The 21,773-nt window shown below is 45.0% G+C and overlaps 1 protein-coding gene across 1 annotated transcript in view; it reads right to left on the bottom strand.

Annotated features, from left to right (window-relative positions):
- Positions 1 to 21,503, bottom strand: part of MARCHF10 (membrane associated ring-CH-type finger 10) — a 79,579-nt gene extending 58,076 nt beyond the window's left edge. The window contains exons 1-3 of the mRNA XM_088027265.1: positions 21,434 to 21,503; positions 14,170 to 14,276; positions 4,856 to 4,975 (exon numbers count right to left, since the gene is read on the bottom strand). Coding sequence (XP_087883391.1) covers positions 4,856 to 4,975; positions 14,170 to 14,276; positions 21,434 to 21,503 — 297 coding nt within the window. The remainder of the gene's footprint in view (positions 1 to 4,855; positions 4,976 to 14,169; positions 14,277 to 21,433) is intronic.
- Between the last annotated feature and the right edge of the window lie 270 nt (positions 21,504 to 21,773).

The following is a 21,773-nucleotide window of genomic DNA, read 5'->3' as shown; positions in this document are numbered from 1 at the left end:
TTGGGTAATCACCTTCACACTTAAGCTTACTGTGTTTTCTGGGAGGTTCAGGTGATCTCACCGGTTAACATCCCACTGAGCCAGGCCTGGGGACGAGCCAGTTGCTGCTGGTGTCAGGTTTACTGCCTCCTTCCCAATGTAACGTTGGGTCCTTGTAACACGGAATCTAAATCTTTAGTTGCCGGTTGCTGATGGTGAAGGACAATAATCCTGTTATCAGCAGGGCAAACGGTACTCTTGGTCTCTGCCTTCTTTGCTGATGAAGTAAATGCAGTGACAACATGTCCTAAGTCCTTGAGGTCTGTGCATTTGGAACAGTGTCCCCTTCAGCGAGGCTAGAAGATGAGAAAAGCTCATGACGCCCCTCTTCATAGAACGTTGCTGCTCCCCCCCACCCCCAAGTCCTGGGCTAATCATTTTCTCTGGGGTAATCGGGGCTCCTGCTTCTTCTCTGTGAAGGTTTGGAGGGCGAAATATCCTGTCAGTTACAGCAGGCTCCTCTAGGCCAGCAGTTATCCCGGGGACACGGTTTCCTGCTCATTTCAAGAGACTGCTTTGCTTTTTAGTCTACTAATCATCCAACTCCTAGTTGATTAGATGGAGCTGCTGTGTATTTCCCTATTTATTCTACTCTGATGAAACAGTTAACATGGTTGTATGTAACTTTGAAAAGGGTCTAAAATTAAGTTGCCTTTTAAAATTAAAATGGCTTTTAGAAATATGGTTTGGGATTGGGCTGAGGCGCAAGAAGGTATTCTAGAAGCCTCAGAACCTGCTCTGCCACTGATAGCTCCTAGAGCACCGTTTGTAAGACTAGCCGGACGCCAAGGCAATTTATAATGTAATCTAATGTTAGTATGAACCTAAGAGTCTCTTGTTCTCGCATTGATCCCACGAGATAAGCATTGATAATAAGTATCTCCTTGATGGGAAATTGAAGTGCTTAGAAGTGGTTTGTCTGAATTCACACTGTGATGAGGGACAGAGATGGCTCTTGATGGTAAGTGTTCTTTCTACTTTGCCACACCACTGACTTAAATGTATTTAGGAGGTGCCGCTTTAAGAACATCTCAGCATGAGCTTGATGGTTATGGCTTTATCTTGGATTTAGGTGTAACCCAGCCTCTGCCTAAGGTACAGTTAAAGCCACAGGTAGTAGAGAGGTCATGGTGCATCGTGGAGTGGCTGCTGTGTTACCTGTGCGTTTGGGGATCTGCCCCCTCCAGGCAGGTGTCTGGATATGATAGCTTGGTACTGGATCTATTACTGGATGGTAAATGTCTCTAATTCCAGGTTCATCAGAATTGTGATCATCTGAGACTGGGTCAAGGAAGGAACAAGAGGCGGAAACTGCAATACAAGCATCAGAATTTGGTGGTGGTGCGCTTCACTCAGTGAGTGCAGTGGAAAGCGTCCTGTGGATTAAGCAATCCACTCACACACTGCCCGCTCAGTCGGAATGAACTCTCCTTTACAAATCAGAGGCAATGCTTTCCTCGGAGAGTTTTCAGCCACAGGAGTCTCTAGAAGGGAATTATGTAGGGGGAATGTTTACCTATGGAGGAGGGCTTTGGTTAGGTTTACCCCTGCACATTGAACTGTACCTTTCTCCTGCTCTTTTCTCATTGACCAGTTATCTTTTGCACCTGTAGTGCCTGATGTGGCATTCAACCCACTGAGCTCTGCAAACTGGGACTGGTCTGTCCTGCGTTCTCCTTTGGCAGGTGGCAGCACTCTTAGAGCTTCCTCTGGGAGACTGGCTCCAGGACCTCCCTGGCGCTGAGGATCCTATAAAAAGAGGTTTGATAAGTTCTGTATTCCCTCAGGATTCGAAATATAGCGGGGCAGGCCCATACTGTAAGGGTTTTTTGTTTTTTTTTTTAAAGATTTTATTTATTTGACAGAGACACAGCGAGAGAGGGAACGCAAGCAGGGGAAGTGGAAGAGGGAGAAGCAGGCTTCCTGCTGAGCAGGGAGCCCGATTCAGGGCTTGATTCCAGGACCCTGGGATCATGACCTGAGCTGAAGGCAGACGCTTAACCGACTGAGCGACCCAGGCACCCCATACTGTAAGGGTTTAAGAACCACCAGATTTTCAGAGACATTTGGGCGGGGGCCCAAACCTGAGAAGAGAACGCTCCAAACCAACCCATGATCCTGGGGGCTGAAGAGTTCCTGATCTGGTTTATCTCATAAGGGATCTCTGGTTTCATTCGTATGAAGCAAAAGTTGAAGGACTGAGCAGGGGGGCGGGGATCAACATTACAAACACACAAGTCAGATGACTGATGAGTGATGCATTCAGTGACATTTTCACCCCCGCCCCCGCCAGCCTTCCTGTGCTTTTGTATCCAGAGGCAAATCCTCCAGTATCCCCCAAAGAATATCAGTAATACAGAGAGCAAAGCAGAGGTGAATTTCACTGTGGAAAATTCTGGTTTTTCACTCTTCTTGATACAGAAGATGTGACCTTGAAGGCACTTGTCTAATCAAGGCCCGAACCCTTGGGATATCATTACCTGGAAAAAAATTGAGATTATGTAAGTCATGTTGTTTTGGGTTCTCTGGCAAACTGAGGTACAGAGACAGAGGGCAAACATGAAAAATCCTTTTCTTGTACTTTGGAAATGGCCAGTTTTGTGCATCTGACCACATATTTTTGTCCTTATTTCATCATTACTTTTATATGTACACCCATATCCTTTTTTAGACGCAGTCTGAGTATTTTGCAATGATGATTTAAAGAATGAATAATTTTTATAGCATAAAGAAGAAAACTACAGAAATCTGTCAACAGCCTGTCCCCCAAAGTTTGTGGAGAGGAGCATGAAACTTCAAGTCCTAGAATATCCTGAATGTGCTAGTATTGCCATATGAAATGGCCATGGTTATGCACGTGAGTCTTTGCGTGAAAGTACAAGAACCCAGCTGCCCGTTTGTTTACCAGTCTAGGAAGATTGCTACGTGCTACTGTTTGACTTACATTACATTTTTTATCTGTCCTTGAGTTTTGTTCCTGCATGCAAAAAGAAAAAAAAATGAGAATTTTTCTTAATGCTAAAAATGTGTTGTTGTAGCGAAACTAGATTTAATTTTTTGGATTAATCTCACTCCCTAAGTTTAATCAGCAGCAGGCATTCTATTTCATCTTTGACTAACAGGAAAAGACCCAGGCGATGTGTTCTTCTCGATGGTGCCAGTATTGTAAGAGAGTCTCTTTCCCCTTCAGACTCTAGGTGGAATATTTTATAGTGTGATTTCATGTTCCTTAATAGGGAGTATAGATCTCACCCAGGGATACATCTACATCCATAAACATCAATCATTGATGTTTTTAAAGTATCCTTTGAACATTAAATAACCACAGTGTGAGCATCCCAGATTAAAGGAGAAATCCCAACGAGAACTTGATTGATATCAGGTATCCAGGATCTATCTTGGGGATCCGCGCCACTGACAGAAAGAGAGAGTCCATCCTCTGGAGTATATTGCAGGCATAAAATATTAAATAAGAATTCATAAAAGGCATATTACTCATCTTAAATCAATTCACCATGCTAACAAACGGTGTTGAATGCAGCTTGTGGTATTTAGTGCTTACACAGGATAAGTAAAATTCGTACTCAGATAAGATCTTAAACATGAAATATGATCATATAGTTCAGTGGTTCAGAGCACCCTCCCTGGGTTAGACTGCTCGGAAAGGAACCCTGACTCCACCACACACTGGCATGAAGGCTTGGGTCAAGTTTCTTATCTTTTCTAAGGCTCGGTTTCTCCTCTGTAAAATGAGATAAATACATAGAGATTTATGAGAATTAAATAAGCTAATATGTATAAAACGCTTAGCACAGTGCTGGAACATTGTAAGCACTCAGATAATGGTAACTACAACTATTATCATCATCATATCACTATCATATTGATCTTACTCTCTTTTATTATCATCCAGACAAAAACATTTGACCAATTTCTAGTTATTACAGGATGCAGTTATTACTACATTTTACTCTATTTAAAAACAGGATTAAGCAATGCAGTGGGTTAGACTATAAGCCCATACACATATGTGACATATCTTCATATCTGTATCATGAGGCTGTGGTTATATGGACAGATCAGGTAGACACTGATGCAGGTGTATAGATGGATGATGCTGTCCTTTAGAAGGCCCAGTGCCTCGAGTCTTTTTTTTTTTCCATTTTTTTAAATTTTAAATTCAATTAACCAACATATAATACACCATGAGTTTTTGATGTAACGTTCGATGATTCATTAGTTGCATTTAACACCCAGTGTTCATCCCATCACGTGCCTTCCTTAATGCCCGTCACCTGGTTACCACCCCCCCCCTCCCCGATTTCCGTCTCCCTCTCTGATTTCTTCCCTTTCTGTTTTCTCTCCCTGCCGCTGTGGTCCTCTGTGCTATTCCTTATGTTCCATACATGAGCGAAACCAGACGACGATTGTCTTTCTCTGGTTGACTTATTCATCTTAGCCTCAACTCTTGAAGTGAAAGAGCTGTAGTGTTTCTGATTTGGATGGTGCCTCGGGGACAGTCTCTATCAGGCCCATCGGGAAAGAAGATCGAGGCCCAACTGGCGTGAAGAGGGATATAGTTGCACAGCAAAGAAGCCGCCTGGACAGTACCCAGGATGAGAGCTCTTGCCCTTGCATCTCCCTGTCCTGACATTTAGGGTTTCTAACGCCTCCTTTCTGAGTTGGCTTTTTCCTAAGTGACGCGTGTGTGCACACAAGCACACGCGCGTGCGCGCGCGCACACACACCCCCACACCCCCACACCCCCACACACCAGCAGAAGCAGAAGGAGGATATCTCCCAGAGTTCTAAGTACCTGTTTGGAAGATGACCCACTTGAAAACCGGGATCTCTCCAAATTTGTCTCTGGCCCCCAGAATTGATCTCGTTTCTTCTCATTTGGGTCTCTTCCGTATTCCTGTCGTCTCAGACAAGCCTGCAGAATAAAAAATGGTTTCCTTAGCTTAGGTGTGCAACGAGCTTTGATTATAACTTTTTGCTTAATTCCTATCATGAGGAGCATGAAATATATAACGTCCATCTCCGAGGGCTCATCAACACCTTTACCAAGTGTGAGGACACTCAGCCAGGCATCGTTCTCTCTTCCCTTTGCCCAAAATGCCAGGTCAAAAATAGTAGCCACTGCTTTAATAAGTTAAAATCAACATACCAAGAGGTGTTTCGACAAGTATTTCCCCAACAATTGCCTGCTTAGTGCAGGAAGTACCTGATGCACAGTAGTAGCTTCCCCTTCTGCCTTGATTCTATCACCACTCTACTCCGGCCTCTTGGATCACACCTGGTTCCAGGGGAAGACTTTTCCTACGTGAGAGCTTTAGCACGTGCGCTGCCTTCCCCTCGGAATGCCTTTCATGGGATGTTCATAGGCTGGCAAATCCTGCAGATCTATTCAGATCCAGCTCACGTGGCATCTCTTTCCTTGCCTTGCTTCTCTTCCCCAGGCCAAATTAATTGGTCCTTTATACAGATGCAGCTTGAATTATGCAATTTTTTAAAACTGTTGTACAATTTAGTTGTTTTGAGCCTGTATCTCCTGCTGATCAGTGAGAACCCTCAGGGTAAGGACCACCTCTTATCTTTTGAATCCCCCAGCATCTAGCGTTTAATGTTCGCTGAATTGCATTGTTGTTTCAGAGGGAAATATCAGTCCCCAAATGCAAAACAATAAAAAATAAATAAAAATAACCAACAAAAAAAAATTTTCCGTTGTTTAAAAAACAAAGAAAATTAAGAGAAAATCTAGTACCAATATATTTCTTCTCCAGGATCAGAACAGAAAAAAACCCCAAGGACATCATGTGCTATGGGGGTTTCAACTGATATTTTAAATAGTTTAAAATAGTAAAACTTCTTGGAGCATTTCTATAGATTCAGTGCCCGAATTCACCTTTGCGCTGCTAGAGCCAAATTATCCACTGTCATGGTAAAGAAATGCAATGTAAAGACCAACAATACTGTTTCTAAACAGGGCCTGACATCTCCCCTTCCTGGCTGCGTTGAGAAAGGAAAGATTCCTTCTGCATTTTTCCCCTTTGTTAGAAAATGCATCTCCTTCCTTGATGTGGAAGGACTTGCCAGAATTTCACACCTCTGGGAAAGCCTAATATTATGCTACATGGTTAAAAATAGAAATGACCTGATATTAACAAAACATTTACCACTTGGAATTGGGAACAGCGAGCTGGTTACACTGTGCTTTCAACCATATTGCTGGTGAAGCCCTGGCCTCAGGGCTTATGCACAGCGGCCAGGTGGTACCTGCAGCAAGTGGAATCCTGTCGAAAAGTATGGTTCCACCCTGCCTTATTTGGAAAGGGAGAGCAATCCAAAATTGTTGCCCCCCCTTTTTTCCTGTTTCACTGTTAATCTTACTTTCAAAAACTATGCTATATAGATAGCAAGCCATTTTAATAAATCGTGGGCAGTGTTTTTTTTTTTTTTTAATTATTTGAGGTGGGGGTGGAGGGGCAGAGGGAGAGAGAATCCCAAGCAGACTCCCCACTGAGCGTGGAGTCCGACCTGGGGCTCGATCCCAAGACCCTGAGGTCATGACCTGTGCCGAAATCAAGAGTCAGACGCTCAACCAACTGAGCCACCCAGGTGCCCTGCAGTGTCTGTTTTAATAAATAATTTGAGCAAAAAAACCCCCAAAAGTAGTGGACAGTAACTATGATAAATAAGTTAAACATCGAGTATGAAAATAAACCAAAGTAAACCTGAAGAGAGTTAGCCAGAGAGTTTAATGACGTTCAAGTAAAGATGGGCCTCTCCTTTTTCATTCCTTTTCCAATGACTTCAGATTGGAGCCCGTTTGGGAGGAGCCCTGGCTCGGAGTGTTGTTTCCTGGAGCGGCAGATGTCTGTGTTATCCTACCCAACTGGGATTGCAGGCGCAAGCAGCAAATGCTGATAGGCTCAAAGTGGAGGACAGTGTTAGCAAATGCACGCAGGACCAAGGCAGATTTTGTGGGATGAACAGAATTCTTGTGGGTTGAGTGTTTTTTGAAAATTCTCTCCAAGAATGCATGCAACTTAAATATTTCTTTACCAAAAGGGGAGGCGGAGTAGAATGGTTTGCAGTGTCGAAAAAAAAATTTTTCCCCTCTGGTTCCTTTATGCCTCCTCTCATAGAGGAGTCCGAGAGCAAACCGGTGACAGGGTACATAATTTTTATCTTGATACAGCCAAGCAGCAATCTTTCTGTGTAAATCAAACATCAGTCCTCTTGAAGTGATAGCTTTGCCCAGTTGAAGGAACACAGGGACAGAGAGGCAAGTCCAGACTTCCAGTCCTAGAAATAGCAAGACAGGAGCCGTAACTGCCCCACGTTCCCCGGGGGCTAGTTTTCTTATTATTTGAAAATGAACGATTTTTTTTTTTTTTTTTTTGTGCCATTTTTGATGCTGATGTTTCCACAGTGGGGGTCCTGGAGCAACAGGGCAGAGTATGAAGTCCATAGGCTGGCAAGGAGGAATTGACGTGTAACTCATGATCACCGGGGGCTCCCCTTCCCCTGGAACTTTAAAAATATTCCCTTTTCAGTTCCACATGTCTGGAGCTAGATTGCTATAAATAAGTTTCTGTTCATGTGACGGAACTGGCTGAGGGCGGTCTGAAAATGGAAGGCTTCAGGTAACTCATTTCCTCCTTGAGCTGGGTGGGGGGCTTCCTCCTTCACTCCTCCTCTGGCGCTGCCCCCACAACCCCCCCTCCCAGCCCATCCCTCTATCGGCACGCAGTCAGGCTGCCTCCAGAGCACAAGCTCCCAATGTGGGGGCAGAACACAGAATGTGCATATATGCCTGTGGCGGATGACGTGGGTTCTGTGACTCACTGTAACTCAATACGGGTAAACATGACAAGCCCCAGCTCTGCCACTTTCTCGCAACATAACCTTGGGCAGCCTGACTAACTCCATTGATTCTTGCTTCCCTCATCTGAAAGAGGGAGATGCCTGGTGCCGCCAGATTGCCGGGGAGCCTGGGGCCCTGTTGGCAGGACGCTGGGCAGAGTGACTGGCTCCTGGCGAGTGTTCAGTGAAAGGCACTCATCACCACCATCATCACCCTCATCACCCTCATCACCATCATTATCATCATTAGGCTTTAATTGTTGTTTCTGATCCCATTGCTTGGTTTACTTCTATTTCTAAAGCCAGCCTTTGCCAAATCGCATGACTCGGATCCTGGTCAGGGAAGAAGAAAGAATCTTTCTGTCCGGGCCTGAGCTTCATCCTTGTTTTTGTGCCCTGGAGGCAGCGGTCTATTTCCTAGGCCTGCAGTTCCCCCGCCAGACAACTGAGGAGATCCTGCCCTCAGTCAGTCAGGGTACCTCATAAGGCACTTTTTCCTCAGTGTTGCAGCTTTCTGAATCCACCGGGGGGTGGGGGGTAATGGGGGGTGGGAGGCTCAGTTTCTTAAGTTTATTTGATTATCAGTCCCGCCTTCAAGTCCTCATCCAGGCTCCAGAGGCCTTAAGAAGCCACCAGCCATAGGAAGACTTTCCCGGCCTCCTGGTTCCAGTATGAAAAACCCCGTGACCACGGGGCATCTCTGCCTCTCGAGCATGGTGGCCTCCACCAAGGTTATTGTCGCTCCAACCTCCAAGCATTTTGAGAAGTGGGACTTGCCACTGCTTCGGTTGGTACTTCTCTGTTCTTACGATCTAACATGCGTAACCCAGACTTGGGGGGTTTAATTATCATTGGTGGCATTATTCAAGTTCATTAGTTTTAAGATGTTAAGGAATCAGAGGTGTAAGAACAATTTGACATGCTATTCCCCTCAAATGAGTTTCTTTTCCTATTCTGTCTGTGGAGAGGACAGAAGCATGTACCTCAGAGGTGAGCAGAGCAGAGAACCTTCCCCCCCAGGCTCCCATGGGAGAGGAAGCTGAATTTTCTCTACTCCCTCAACCCCCTGAGTGGACGGTCCCCAAGCCCCTTGCCACCTGGCACTGTCACCTATCATGTCCTTGAACAAGTTCATAGCATCATGTTCAGTTGTTTGCTCAGTCCTTGAAAGATCAGGATGAAATAAATGACAGGAAATGAAACCCATCTGAACACATTTGATAGATTACGGACTATCATTCTGAAATGCCAAGTGTAATCTTTCTCTCCAGCTCTCGGTAGACATTAATGGCTAAATTCTGCCTCAAGTTACATAAACACGTTTGACCCAAAGAAGGAAGGGGGGAACAAATCTATGCAGCATGAACACCCTTGAAGAAACAGAGCCAAATCCTGAGATGGCATGTAATTATGTACTAGCTACCAGATTCTGAAATAGCATGTAATATGCCAAATAGATGTTTATTTCCTCTTGTTTTTTCAAAAGGGTCCCACCCAACCACCGAAAGGAGCAGCATCAAAATAACTCAGGGTGGGTTTAAGCCACCTCTCCTGGTGCCGGCACACAGACCTGTAAAGGCACTGCTAATTTGGTACGCACCAACCCTTAGCGTATTTTAGGATGTCACAGGAATAGTGTACACAGGAAGTTTGTAAGGGCTTCAATTTGAGCCAGTTCATTAAAGGCAAGTGAAACACAGGCAGGAATCTGTGGCAAATGTATATGATTTAGGAGTTCTGTCTAGTTATTAGGTCTTACACTATTTGTACACTCTGAAATGGGGAGTCCCTAGTGTGCAGCCAGGTTGCTGCCCTGGGAGTGAAAGCTGGGATTCCTTGATTCATTGATGAGCCAGGGATTCGATATCGACCCGATGCAAAGTCTACCTTAGTAAATTATCTAGATACACACAGGTCATATATGGACCAAGTTTTTGAGGGGTTATTAAGGTCATGCGAATGATTCTTAAACCCCTACTTTAAATCCTTTCTGGAACAAGTCAAGGGAGAGACTAAATCACACAAATAGCTCACCACTGTTCCCTTCGAAGTCGTTTCTGTGGGTTGCTATATATTTAATTCAACAATACTCAGAACATATTAAAGACAACCATATTTATTTTTTGCAGACTTTGTGGTGAGTGGTTTTGAAAATGCTCAATGAGGGTGGACTTGACCTTGAGAAATAGTCATAAGTCAGCTGAATCTAAGACTGATAAAAAGAGTTGGTGGTCAAGTTAGGTAATGGTGCCTCACATCAAAGGCAGGGCATTCAGTTTGACATAGAAGAGTATGTCTCCATCCCTGCCCATAAGAAGCTGTGGTCCAGATTGAGGGGAAGTCACCCAGAAGACAATTTCAATACAATTTCATAAGCAACGTGAAAGAGGTATAAAAGGGCGCTTTGGTATTGAAGTGATGGAAATGTTCTAAAGCTGGATGATGATTTGGCTACAGATTTGGTAAATTTACTGCAAGTCATTAAATTATACACTTAAAACAGGTGAATTTTATGATATGTGAATTATACCTCAATGAAGTGGGGTTTTTTAAATATTTATTTGTCAGAGAGAGAGGGAGAGAGAGCACAAACAGGGGGAACAATAAGCAGAGGGAGAAGCAGACTTCCTGCTGAGCAGGACTCGATCCCAGGACCCTGGGATCATGACCTGAGCCAAAGGCAGATGCTTAACCGACTGAGTCACCCAGGCGCCCCAATAAAGTGGGTTTTAAAAGAAGGGCGTGGTGGGAGTACAGAGATTTCATTTAGTTCTAAATTCAAACTGCAGTCTCTACCACCCTTGTCAAGAAAGTAAAGAAGGGGGAAGGGGAGGTCAGAGAAGCAGTGAAGATTTAGGATGCTCTGGTTGTGGTTCTTGAGTCTTGGACCTGCCTCTACGTGGGGGGAAGGAACTCCAGGGTTTCATGCATTCCAACTGCACTGTCAAGTTCACATTTTAGATAGATTTCAAAAAAGCAGTCTGAAGGATGCCAAGGTTGGAGGCATGGAGAATGGTAATAAGGACATTGTAATGATCTTGGAAAGAAACCATGGAGGTGGGGACCAGGGTGGTGGCAGTGGGATGAAAGGAAGGCACCAGTTCAAGAGCTTTTAAATAGTGGTGGCAGGACTTGGTAACAGGTGGGATACGGGTGGTGAGGGAGAGGAAGGAGTCGGGCAAGACTTACAGACAGAGGAGGATTGCAGGGCGTGGACATGCCGAGGTGCCTCTGCGACAGCCAGATGGAAATGTGCCACATGCAGGCGTGCGTGTGATCGTGACACTTTGGGGAGACTCAGTATTACAGGTTATTAGTCTACAAGTGATGGCTAAAAACATGGGAGGGAGGAGATGGGTCACAGAGACCTTGTGAGTTGGAAGAAAGCTAGGCTGTTGGAAACCGGGGAATTAACATTTGTGGGGCAGGGAGATGAATGTGAGAGAAACAGAAGGAAAATCAGCAGAGTGTGTTGTCAGAAAGCCAAAGGAGTAATGTTTTGAGAAGGAAGGAGTAATAGTGTCAAATGTAGATAAAGCTTCAGAAAACAAAGACTAAAAAGATGTCCCTTGAATTTGGCTACCGACCTTAGAATAACTTCAGGGGAGGGAAGGGGGCAGCCAGGCTGCAGTGGGTTAGGAATGAACGGGATTGGGGGGGCAGTAGAGATAGAAATGTAGCAGGTTGGGGACAGTGCCAGGGCTATGGCTAGAGAAGGACCGCGTGTCCTGCAGCTTTGTTCTTTTGTTCTCAGTATAGGAGGGACTTGAGCATGTTTGTAGGCTGAGCCAATTAGAAGGAAGGAAATGTCAAAGATACAGATGACAAGTCCCTGGATGGAGAGAGGCTGGACACAGCAGGGTGTGGGCCAAGAGCTCCGGCCAGGTGCTGGCCGGGAAAGTGTTGCTTCCCCCTTCGGACTTGAGGGCTGGATGGGTGTGTAGCCTGGAATGGAAGGGGAGGAGTGGCAAGGCTTCCCACCTGATGGCCTTGGGTCCTTTGCTTTGTTTCCTGTGTGTATAAAACAGGAAGAGAAGTTCTTTGTTGAAAGTGTGGGGATTGCAGGTCTGAGAAAAGTAGGAAAGTTGAAAACCGACGATGACAGAGGGAGCTGATGGACGAGTAAGCATGTCGATGTGAGTCAACCTTCACTCCTTTCTCTCCCTCACTCCGCCTCTCCATATACCGGCATGATGTCAGTTCTCCTGTTTCCTGGGTTGGGCCACTTCTCACCACCTCCACTCCTACCCCCTGGGTCTGAGCCACCATCATTTCTCTCCTAAATTTCTGTCACAGTTTCCTTACCAAGTTTTTCTGCTGCTTCTCTAGTCCCTTTCCTTCCTTTCGCCATACAGCAAGCAGCAAGAGTGATCTTTAAACACTGTAAGTCAGATCATGCCACTCCCCCGCTTAAAATCATCCCAATAATTCTCCCTAAGAATAAACTCCAAACACCAAACTTTGTCCTGAGAGATTCGACACGGCCTGGTCCATTTACCTCTCTTAACCTTGTCATGTGCCACATTCTCCCTTGATCAATGTGTTTCAGCCACTCTGGCCTTCTTTTGTTTCTTCCACGGCTCCAAGTTAGTTCCTGCCTCAGGGCCTTTGCACTTGCTCTCCTTCTGCTCAGGATGCTCTGGCCAGCTCTTCCCCATCTTTTACCTCTACACTCAAATGTTATTTCCCCAAAGAGCCTTCCCTAACTGTGTAAGGAAGCATCACCCCCCCAGCTGGTTACCTCTGTTTGCCTCCTTATATTTATGAGTAATCAAAACTATCTTACATATTTATTTAGTTTTGTGTATTGTTTGTTTCTCAATTCCAGAATAAGAATGCTGGGAGAGAAGGGACTTCGTTTAGGACATTGTATGCACTTGATAAAGTATTGTTATTTATAAGGATAGTGTTGAAAGTATCCTTATTAATAAGGACAGTGTTGAAAGTCCAATGAAACCGGAAAAATAAAGCCCCAGTGACTTTAGTCCACACAGTTGTGTGATTTTCTCCAGCAGAGATCATCAAATAATAAGATTGATTTTCTTATATGCTTGTTCTGGAGACAATTTCAAACAAGCATTTCTTAATGAAGGTCAGGTGGCAGAGGCGTCTTGGTGAAAAGCAGATGGATTCCCAGTGTGACCAGTTCAGGTATTTACGTTCTTATTCATTTTCCAGAAATTCCCTCAATTTTACAGTCTCGTGTGTGGGTTGGCAAGTTGTGGGAGGAAGTTGCTGACTCTGTTTCCAGCCCCACAGCTAAGCTGTGCTATACAGGTGAAATCAGGTTACCGAGATCCGTCTGGTTTCCTTGGTGACCCAGGAGGTTTGGTTATATTTGAAATTGCTAAGAAGGAGAAAAATCTGGTAGCAACAGTTCTGTGTTTTCCTTAAGGAAGGAGTACTTTTCAATCCTTACCTGAAGCTGAGGACATGCCTCTTTGATTGGCAAGGGTTGACCTCTGGCCAGCAGGCTGGGCGACACTTTCTCACTGCTCCCAGAATCTCACGCCCAGGCTGGCAAGTTTGTCCTGTGCTAGCTCTGGGTAATTACATCACGACTCCTCCGGCTCCCTGTCTGTTTTGTTTTTGCATGTAAACACTGTAACTAGGGTGACGAATAGTTAGCTTATTGGAGAATGTGTTAACCACCTTTCTTCTGGTGGGATGACAGTGGAAAGGCATGTTATTTTATAAATGGTAGGTCAACCCCATTAACTCTTTAAGGGTTTTGTTCTAGATAGCTGGCTTATCAAGCTTAAGCCTTCATGTCATTCATTGACAAGGTTTGTGTGCCAAGCTCTGTGCTGAGTACTTTTCAAGTGTTATTTTGTTTTCGTGACAATATTATGAAGTGGGTGCTATTATTATTTATTTTATTTTTTTTTTAGACAGGGTGGGAGGGGCAGAGGGAGAGGGAGAGAGAGAATCCTAGGCAGACTCCAGGCCTAGCACAGAGCCCGACGCAGGGCTCGATCTCACAACCCTGAGATCATGACCTGAGCTGAAATCAGGAGTCAGATGCTTAACTGACTGAGCCACCCAGGCACCCCAAAGTAGGTACTGTTATTAACCCCATTTTAAGGATGAGGAAACACAGAGAGGTCAAGTGGCTTTCCATAGTCACACATCTAGGAAGTGATGGGTTTTGGATTTTAGAAAGTGATTACTGCTTATCATGTACTCAGACTGTATCCTGAATTCTCACATAATTACTATAAGGAAGGTGGAAGATGATTCTAGTTTTTTTGCAGTTACCTGATACTCAGAGTCCACCTTATGCTGCATGTCCCGCAGATATTGAACATTACTCACGAACTTCTGCCTGTCCCTTGCTTCATGCAACATGATTCTTAATCCCCAACCTGCATATAAAAGATAAATAAATGTGCTGTGACATAATCCTTTGTTGCTGTGCTGTATTTGGATTTATCTTAGTATAATTGCTTTTATTCTCTTATTAATCTAATTTCCATTGTTTGAAAGGCACAGATGCCCCTTTCAGCCAGCAAGGACTCTCTGTACTGGTGTGGATGCCCTTACAGCCCTCCTGTTCTGGGCATAAATAATGCAGCCGCATTCATCAGCTGGCTTCAGCGATCCCGTCCTGGTTGGTTATTCATAGGGAGTTAGACTGACAGACACCTGATTCAGAAGCAGTTCTATGACTTGACAAAAATGAAAACCCAGAATCTAGCGAAATTAGCAATGACCAACGTTATGAGCGCCTGGTCACTTTAAGTTCACTTATTCAACAATCGCGTCCCTATTCCAACTGAGGCGCCATGCTGGGTGCTGGGATATAGCAGTCGGAAGGAAGAACGTGCCCCTGCCTTGGTGTTTCTTACAGTCGGGTGGGCAGAGGACTGACACTGAACATCGCTGCACCCCAGCCACTTGACACTCCATGAGGTGTTCTCACGAACCCACCCCTCCTTCAGAATTATCTGAGGGGAATGTTCCCACCACCCAGCGAGCTGCTCGCGCCCGTAACCTGGCCGGCTTCCTAACATTCCCTCTTCTGCGCCATCCATATCATCACCCAGCCCTGATGATTTTCTCCGAAGCAGCCCCCGAATCCATCGTGGTGGGAGTGTGGGCCCTGCTGTGTGAGACTCTCAGGGTTCAAATCCCAACTCTTTTGAGCATTGACAAAGGAACCCTAATTGTGATAAGGGCTATGGAGTGGAAATGTGAGCTTCTTTGAGAGACGGTTATTATGGGAGGGCATGACATGGTCTAGGGGGCAAGGTTTTCCTTAGGAAATGACACCGGGCTTGCTAAGGAGTGAGCCAGGCAAGAAGTGGGACAGAGAGCATCTCAGACAGAAAGGACAACAGGTGCCGGAGCTTTGGGGCAGCAGGGGGCTGGTGCAGTTGAGGACCAAGAGGGCCAGTGCAGCTGGAGCAGAGAGAGGGGAGAACAGCAACGGAGGGCTCTCGGGGAGACAGGGGCTGGCCAGTTCACTTGGAGCCTGGAAGGTTATGATTGCAAGAGCCATATAACTGCCACTGGAAGATTCCAACCTGGGGAGTAAATGGTTAGATTTGCATTTTATTTTGTTTTTTAAAGATTTTATTTTTAATCTCAACACCCAACATGGGGCTCAAACTCACAACCCCAAGATCAAGAGTCACACATGCTCTACCAACTGATCCAGCCATGTGCTTCTAGATTTGCATTTTCAAAGGCCCCTCCAGCTTTAGTGTAGAGAATGAAAGGAGGGGGGGGGAGTAAAAATGAAAGTAGAAGGACCCGCAGGGAACATATGACAATAATCCAGATAAGACAGCGACCACACTTGGGTAGCAACAGTGGAGAGGAGGCAGCGGTGGAGGAGGCAGACATTGGAGCTACTATTTACTGCGCCTCCTGAAGGTCTGGGCACCCTTGTCAACATTTACACACAGTAACTCACTCGATCTTCAGGTCGGTGCTTGAGGCAAGCGCTCTATTTCCATTTTGCTGGTAAGGAAACTGGGCAACCAGGGGAGTAAGTAACTTGCTTAAGACTGCAGAGCTGGTAAATGGAAGAACTGGGGTTTGAACTCACAGAACCTCACAGCAGGGCCCACACTCTCACCACGATGGATTTGGGGGGCTACTTGGGGGAGAAAATCATCAGGGCTGGGTGATGATATGGATGGCGCGGGAGAGGGAAGGTGGAGGAAGCCAGCCAGGTTATGGGCTCGCAGCAGCTCCCCGGGGAACTGGTGGCTGGTCGGTGGACGATTCTGGAGACGTTCTCTTTGTGAGAAAACCGTGTGGAGTTTGAAGCGGGGTCGGGGGGGCGGGTAGTGGAGGCGTCAGGCCAGCGCCTAGATGCGGGGCTCTGGAGCTGACGAGAAAAGCAAGGATTTGGGCACCACGGGCATTGGGTGACAGCTGAAGAAGGCAGTATGTGTACTGGGAAGAGGAGGAGAAGCAGGGACAGAAAGCTGAGGAACACTCCAACTTGAGAACACCGAGCGGAAGAGAAGCTGCAGAGCAGCCGGAGAGGCAGGAGGCAAACCAGGTGGGCGCGGTTCCATGGCCGCTGCGAAGAGCCCGTTTCAAGGAGCAGGTTATTTATAACCTTGGTGAGTGCACTGAAGACAGATTGCCGAGAATTGCGCAAACGAGAGGTAAGGGAGTAGAGACGATGCTTTCAGGAGCTTGGGCTCTGATTGGTGTGGCCTGAGTTTATGACCAAAATATTTAAAGTCACACAGTTAGTAAATGGCGCTGGTCATGATGAGTCTGCGAGACCTCCTCGGTTAGGGTCACCTGAAGTCCCACACATCCTGCTTTTGGGGCCAGTGAAGTCCTTTCAGTGATTGCTACACGTATTTTTTTTTAATTGACGTAGAACATGACATTCGTTTCATGCATACCACAGAATGAATAGATATCTGTGTATATTGCAAAATGATTGCAATAAGTCTAGTTAACATCCATCACCCACATAGTTATAATTTTTTTCCTCTCGTGATGAGAACTTTTAGAGATCTATTCGCTTAGCAACTTTCAAATATACAGTATTTTTTAAGTCTGTTTTATTTATTATCTCTATACCCAAAGTGGGGCTCAAACTCAAGACCCCGAGATCAAGAGTCACACGCTCTTCTGACTGAGCCAGCCTGGCGCCCCTCAAATATGCAGCATTATTAACTATAGTCGCCATGCTGTATGTTACATCCTCAGTACTTACTATTTTATAACTGGAAATTGGTGCTTTTTGACTCCCTTCACCAATGTTGTCCCCCTCCCCCCCAAGCCCTGCCTCTGGCAACTGCCAGTTTGTTCTTTGAATGTTTTCTGTATCTATGAGTTTTGTTTTGTTTTTTAGATCCACATATGAATGAGATCATACAGTATTTCTTTCCCTGACATATATATATCTCACATTTTATCTATTCGTCCATCAATAGACACAGAGTTTGCCTCCATATCTTAGTTATTGTAAATAATGCTGCAATGCGTTAGTGTTTTGGATAAACACCCAGAAGTGGAATTGCTGGATCATATGGTAGTTCTATTTTTAATTTTTTGAGGAACCTCCAAATTGTTTTCCTTAGTGGCTGCACCAATTTACATTCCCACCAACAGTGCACAGGGATTCCCTTTTCTCCACATCCTGATCAACACTTCTTATCTTTTAGATAGTAGGCATTCTAACAAGGGTAAAGTGATATCTCATTGTCAGTAAGGGTGATATGCATTTCCTCGTGATGAGTGAGTTGAGCACATTTTCACATACCTGTTGGCCACATGTATGTCTCTTTTGGAAAAAAAATCTATTCAAATCTACTCATTTTTAAATTGGGTTTTTGGGTTTTCTTGCTATTGAGTTGTTTGCGTTTTTGGGTATTAACCTTTTATTGGATATATGATTTGCAAATATTTTCTCTCATTCAGTAGATTGACTTTTCATTTTGATGATGGTTTCCTCTGCTGTGCAGAAGCTTTTTGGTTTGGTGTAGTTCCACTTGTTGGTTTTTGCTTTTGTTGCCTTTTTTTAAAAAATTTATTTAAGTAATCTCTATACCCAACATGGGACTCAAATTCATGACCCTGAGATCGAGTCGCCTGCTCTTCCAACTGAGCCAACCAGGCACCCTGCTCTTTTTGCCTTTGATATCAAATCCAAAAAAGCATTGCCAAATCGAGGTCAAGGCACTTACCACCTATGGAGTATTATGGTTTCAGGTCTTATGTTCAAGTCTTTAATCCATTTTGAGTTAATTTTTGTATATAGTGTAATATCACCCAGTTTCATTCTTTTCCATGTGCCTTCCAGTTTTCCCCGCGCCATTTATTGAAGAGACTGTCCCATCCCCATTGTAAATTCTTGGCTCCTTTGTCATAAATTAATTGACTATATATGCATGAGTTTTCCAAGGCATTCTATTCTGTTCCATTGATCATTGTGTCTGCTTTTACACCAATATCATATAATTTTATTACTATAGCTTTGTAATATTGTTTGAAATCAGGAATCATGATGCCTCCAGCTTTGTTCTTCTTTCTGATACACATTTTTTAGTGACTACCATGTGACAGGTGCTGCTCTAGACACTGGAGAAACAGCAGGATAAGATAGACAACATCCCTACCCTTGGGTGTTTGCATTCTGAAGCTTTCCTTCCTCTCTTCATTTTTTTCAGTTGTATAGATATTGGCAAAACCAGGTTGTCCCTGATTCATGGTGACTCAGTGTCTCGACTGGTCATTGTGAAATCTCGCCCTGAGCAGTATCATCTAGTAACTTGTGCTGCTTCCTCTGGAGTTGCTGTCTCTGAAGTATAGAAAGTTGGTCTTTGAGAGTCCAAGTCTAAAGCTACAACCAACAGATAGTTCCACAGACTACATGCAAAACCTAAATTTTGCCTCTGAGGATTTTTAATAGTCATTTATAGCACTACACTTTAAAAGATCATTTTTGGGGCCCCTGGGCGACTCAGTTGGTTAAGCATCTGACTCTTGATTTCGGCTCAGGTCATGATCTCAGGGTCTTGAGATCAAGTCCCGCTTTGGGCTCTGTGCTGGGCATGGAGCCTGCTTGAGATTCTCTCTCTCCCCCTCAGCTCCTCCTCTCTTCTCTATCACTCTTAAATAAATAAATACATAAATAAGATCATTTTTAACTTTTCATATGAATTTGTACCTGCACAGAATGAAGTTATGTTCCCACTCTTTTAGGAAAACAATGGTGTTAAAGCAGGCAGAAAGATGAACCTCTGTTGCTACTGTTGGAAAGAGAAGCCTGTCTGAATATGAATCAGGCAGAGAACATAAGTTTTCATAACAAAAATGTGTTAATGGTCACTAAAGGGGCACATCCCAGAGTCCACTTGAATGATACATTTTGGTTACAAAATTAACATAGAAAAACGAGCTAATATATCCTGGCTTTAATGCTGTGTTATTTTAAAGAGGCTTCTAAGTCAAGAGGCATGAAAAAACTGTGTCTAACTAGGTAGGAAATAACACTATTTGAACTACTTGCTAGGTTACCTCTGACTTCACAATCATCTACCAAATAAAGGACTTTCAAATTACCTACAAAATTCTCTTTACCCTCCCATAAACTATTACTGTACTTTACTATAAACTGCATATTTAGAAGCATCATGGTCCCACATGTTATTTATTTAAACACATCAATACTCTGTGAGAGTAAACAAATACTTTAGGCACCGGGAAAAGAGATTATTAGGCGGTCACCACGATTTAGGTAAAAACTCTCCAGCTTTCTGAAGTACCACTTGAACCTCATACTGTACTGCAGGTTTGAAAACTGACCAGGACGAACAAGAAACAGAAATAACTGTTTGGAAATAAATTCACATGAGATAATGCTTAATTTGCAGATCTCAGTTTAGTGGGCTTACTCAACCAGATGGCCATTTGAAGCCCAAAAACTTATCCTCCGCAAATACAGACAGGTGGGGGAGGTGGTGGTAATAAAATGTGGGCAAGGCGCTTGTTTCTAAAATAGCATGCTGTATTCTCTTCCGTTTCTCACCTTTGAACTGCTTCGCAATTTAAAATCCACTCATGGTCATGCACGCTTCTCTTTTAAGTCTCTGGTGACAATATATTGGGCCAAATAATGTGCTTTACAAATCAACATAAGAAGCCATTTTAAATCAGGAGAGGGAGAAGGAGAGAAGGGAGTAGGAGGAATGTGGGCAAGGGAGAAGGGAGCCCTGCTTTGCTGAAAGCGAGAGTGAGTGAGTCTTCTTGGCCTCAAAATTCTACATATCTGTGAAATTTCAATGAGGAATATTCTAAGAACTTTGTGACATATGTATTCCTCTCTAGTGTAACTTTGCAATGAATTCAAACCAAGTTTCCCTGACTAAGGAGAACAGAATCTGATTGCAGAATAGATTTCTTTTAGTTCTCTAAAATATCATATATACTGTCCTTCTGCTCTATGACCACATTTGTCAAAAGAATTGAAGGGAGCCCTTTTTAATAACATCAAGCTATTTCACTGTTTTCTTGTTAAAAGTTTCTAATATGTTCTCATATTGGAAGTACTAAAGTGAATATTTTATTGGCTCAGCAATAAACAAAAATGTAAATTTAAGCCCCTCTTTAGGCTTCAGGTTCCTTTAGACCAAAATCTAAATGGCTATATTAATACCTGACAATCAGGTTTATAAATCCCCCCCCCCCTTTTCACAACTGGGTACTTGGAAGAAGGACCTCAGAATTTATTTCTCTTTTTACACAATTAATTTGTAATGACAAAGATTACAGGATTTCTTTAAGTCTTAGCTTAAAAAAATCTTAAGAGTTTTAAAATCTTATAAAAATGAATGCAAGCAACAAAGGAGTGATTTGGGGCCAGTTTTTCTATCACCCCACTACTGAGAGAATGCTGTGACGGAAGGCAGAGAGGAGGAATTGACATGGATTGGGGGGGGAGATAATCGGACTCTCCCAGCCAATTTGGTTTAAGAAATCAAGGGGTGGGTGGTGTAAGGGGCTGCTAAGAAAAGCTCTTTGGCGGCGACTCCTCATTTTATTGTGAAACTGTGACAGAGATGGGCGGTCACACACTGACTTTCAAGCCTAGAAGAGAGAGACTCCATGTGTAACTTGGGAAACTTTGGGGGGTGGGGTTGATGTCACAGTCTTGACAAGCAATTCGAAGCTCCCAAGGATGACGGTATCAACAATTTCCCTCTCGGAAGCCCGAGGGGCCGTCCGGTTCGTGTAGACCTACTCTGGACTTGCAGACCCGAGAAGACTGCGGGGAAGTTGTGCAGCTGCGGGGGCGCTGCCAGTGTGCAAACGAGTGATCACCGGGTCCCCCACACCTGTCCCTTTGAGGCAGGAAAACACCGGGACAGCCAGGGAGAGGGAAGCCTGCCAGGTCGCCAGGCTTCGGCCCGATTTCCCATCAGAATGGCAGAAGTGGAAAGGAGAGGGTGTCCCCCTTCTCCTCCCCACACCTCCTTGAAGGACTGGGGGCCGCAGGGGGCGCGCGCGGCTGGGGCCAGCCGTTACCTGGCGGGTCAGTCCTTACCCACCTGCGCGGGCTGATGGGGCCGAGGGGCGAGACAGGCGGGCTGGTCCAGGGCGGAGGGGCCGCCCATCAATCGCGCGGGGGCCGTCTCCGTGCTCCTCTTCCTCCTCCTGTCTCGTCTCCCCTCCCGCTACCGGCCCCTCTTCCTCCTCCTCCCCGGAGGCTGCTTTCCGCGGCGGCGGCCCGACTTTCTAGGGGCGGAGGCGGTGGGGGTGGCTGCCTGGCGTCCTCCCGTTTCCTTGGCAACGCGAGCTGGGGGCCACGAGCGCTGGCCTGGGGGCGGGGCCTGGGCCCCGGGGTCTTGAGCCCAGACGTGGGCGCCCCGCGGTTGCCGTGGGAA

This window comes from Eumetopias jubatus, unplaced genomic scaffold, assembly GCF_037043125.1.
Source record: "Eumetopias jubatus isolate StellerSeaLion01/CBP00866 unplaced genomic scaffold, mEumJub1_p1.0 scaffold_10, whole genome shotgun sequence".
NCBI lineage: Eukaryota > Metazoa > Chordata > Mammalia > Carnivora > Otariidae > Eumetopias > Eumetopias jubatus.
This window is presented reverse-complemented; position numbering and strand designations above follow the sequence as displayed.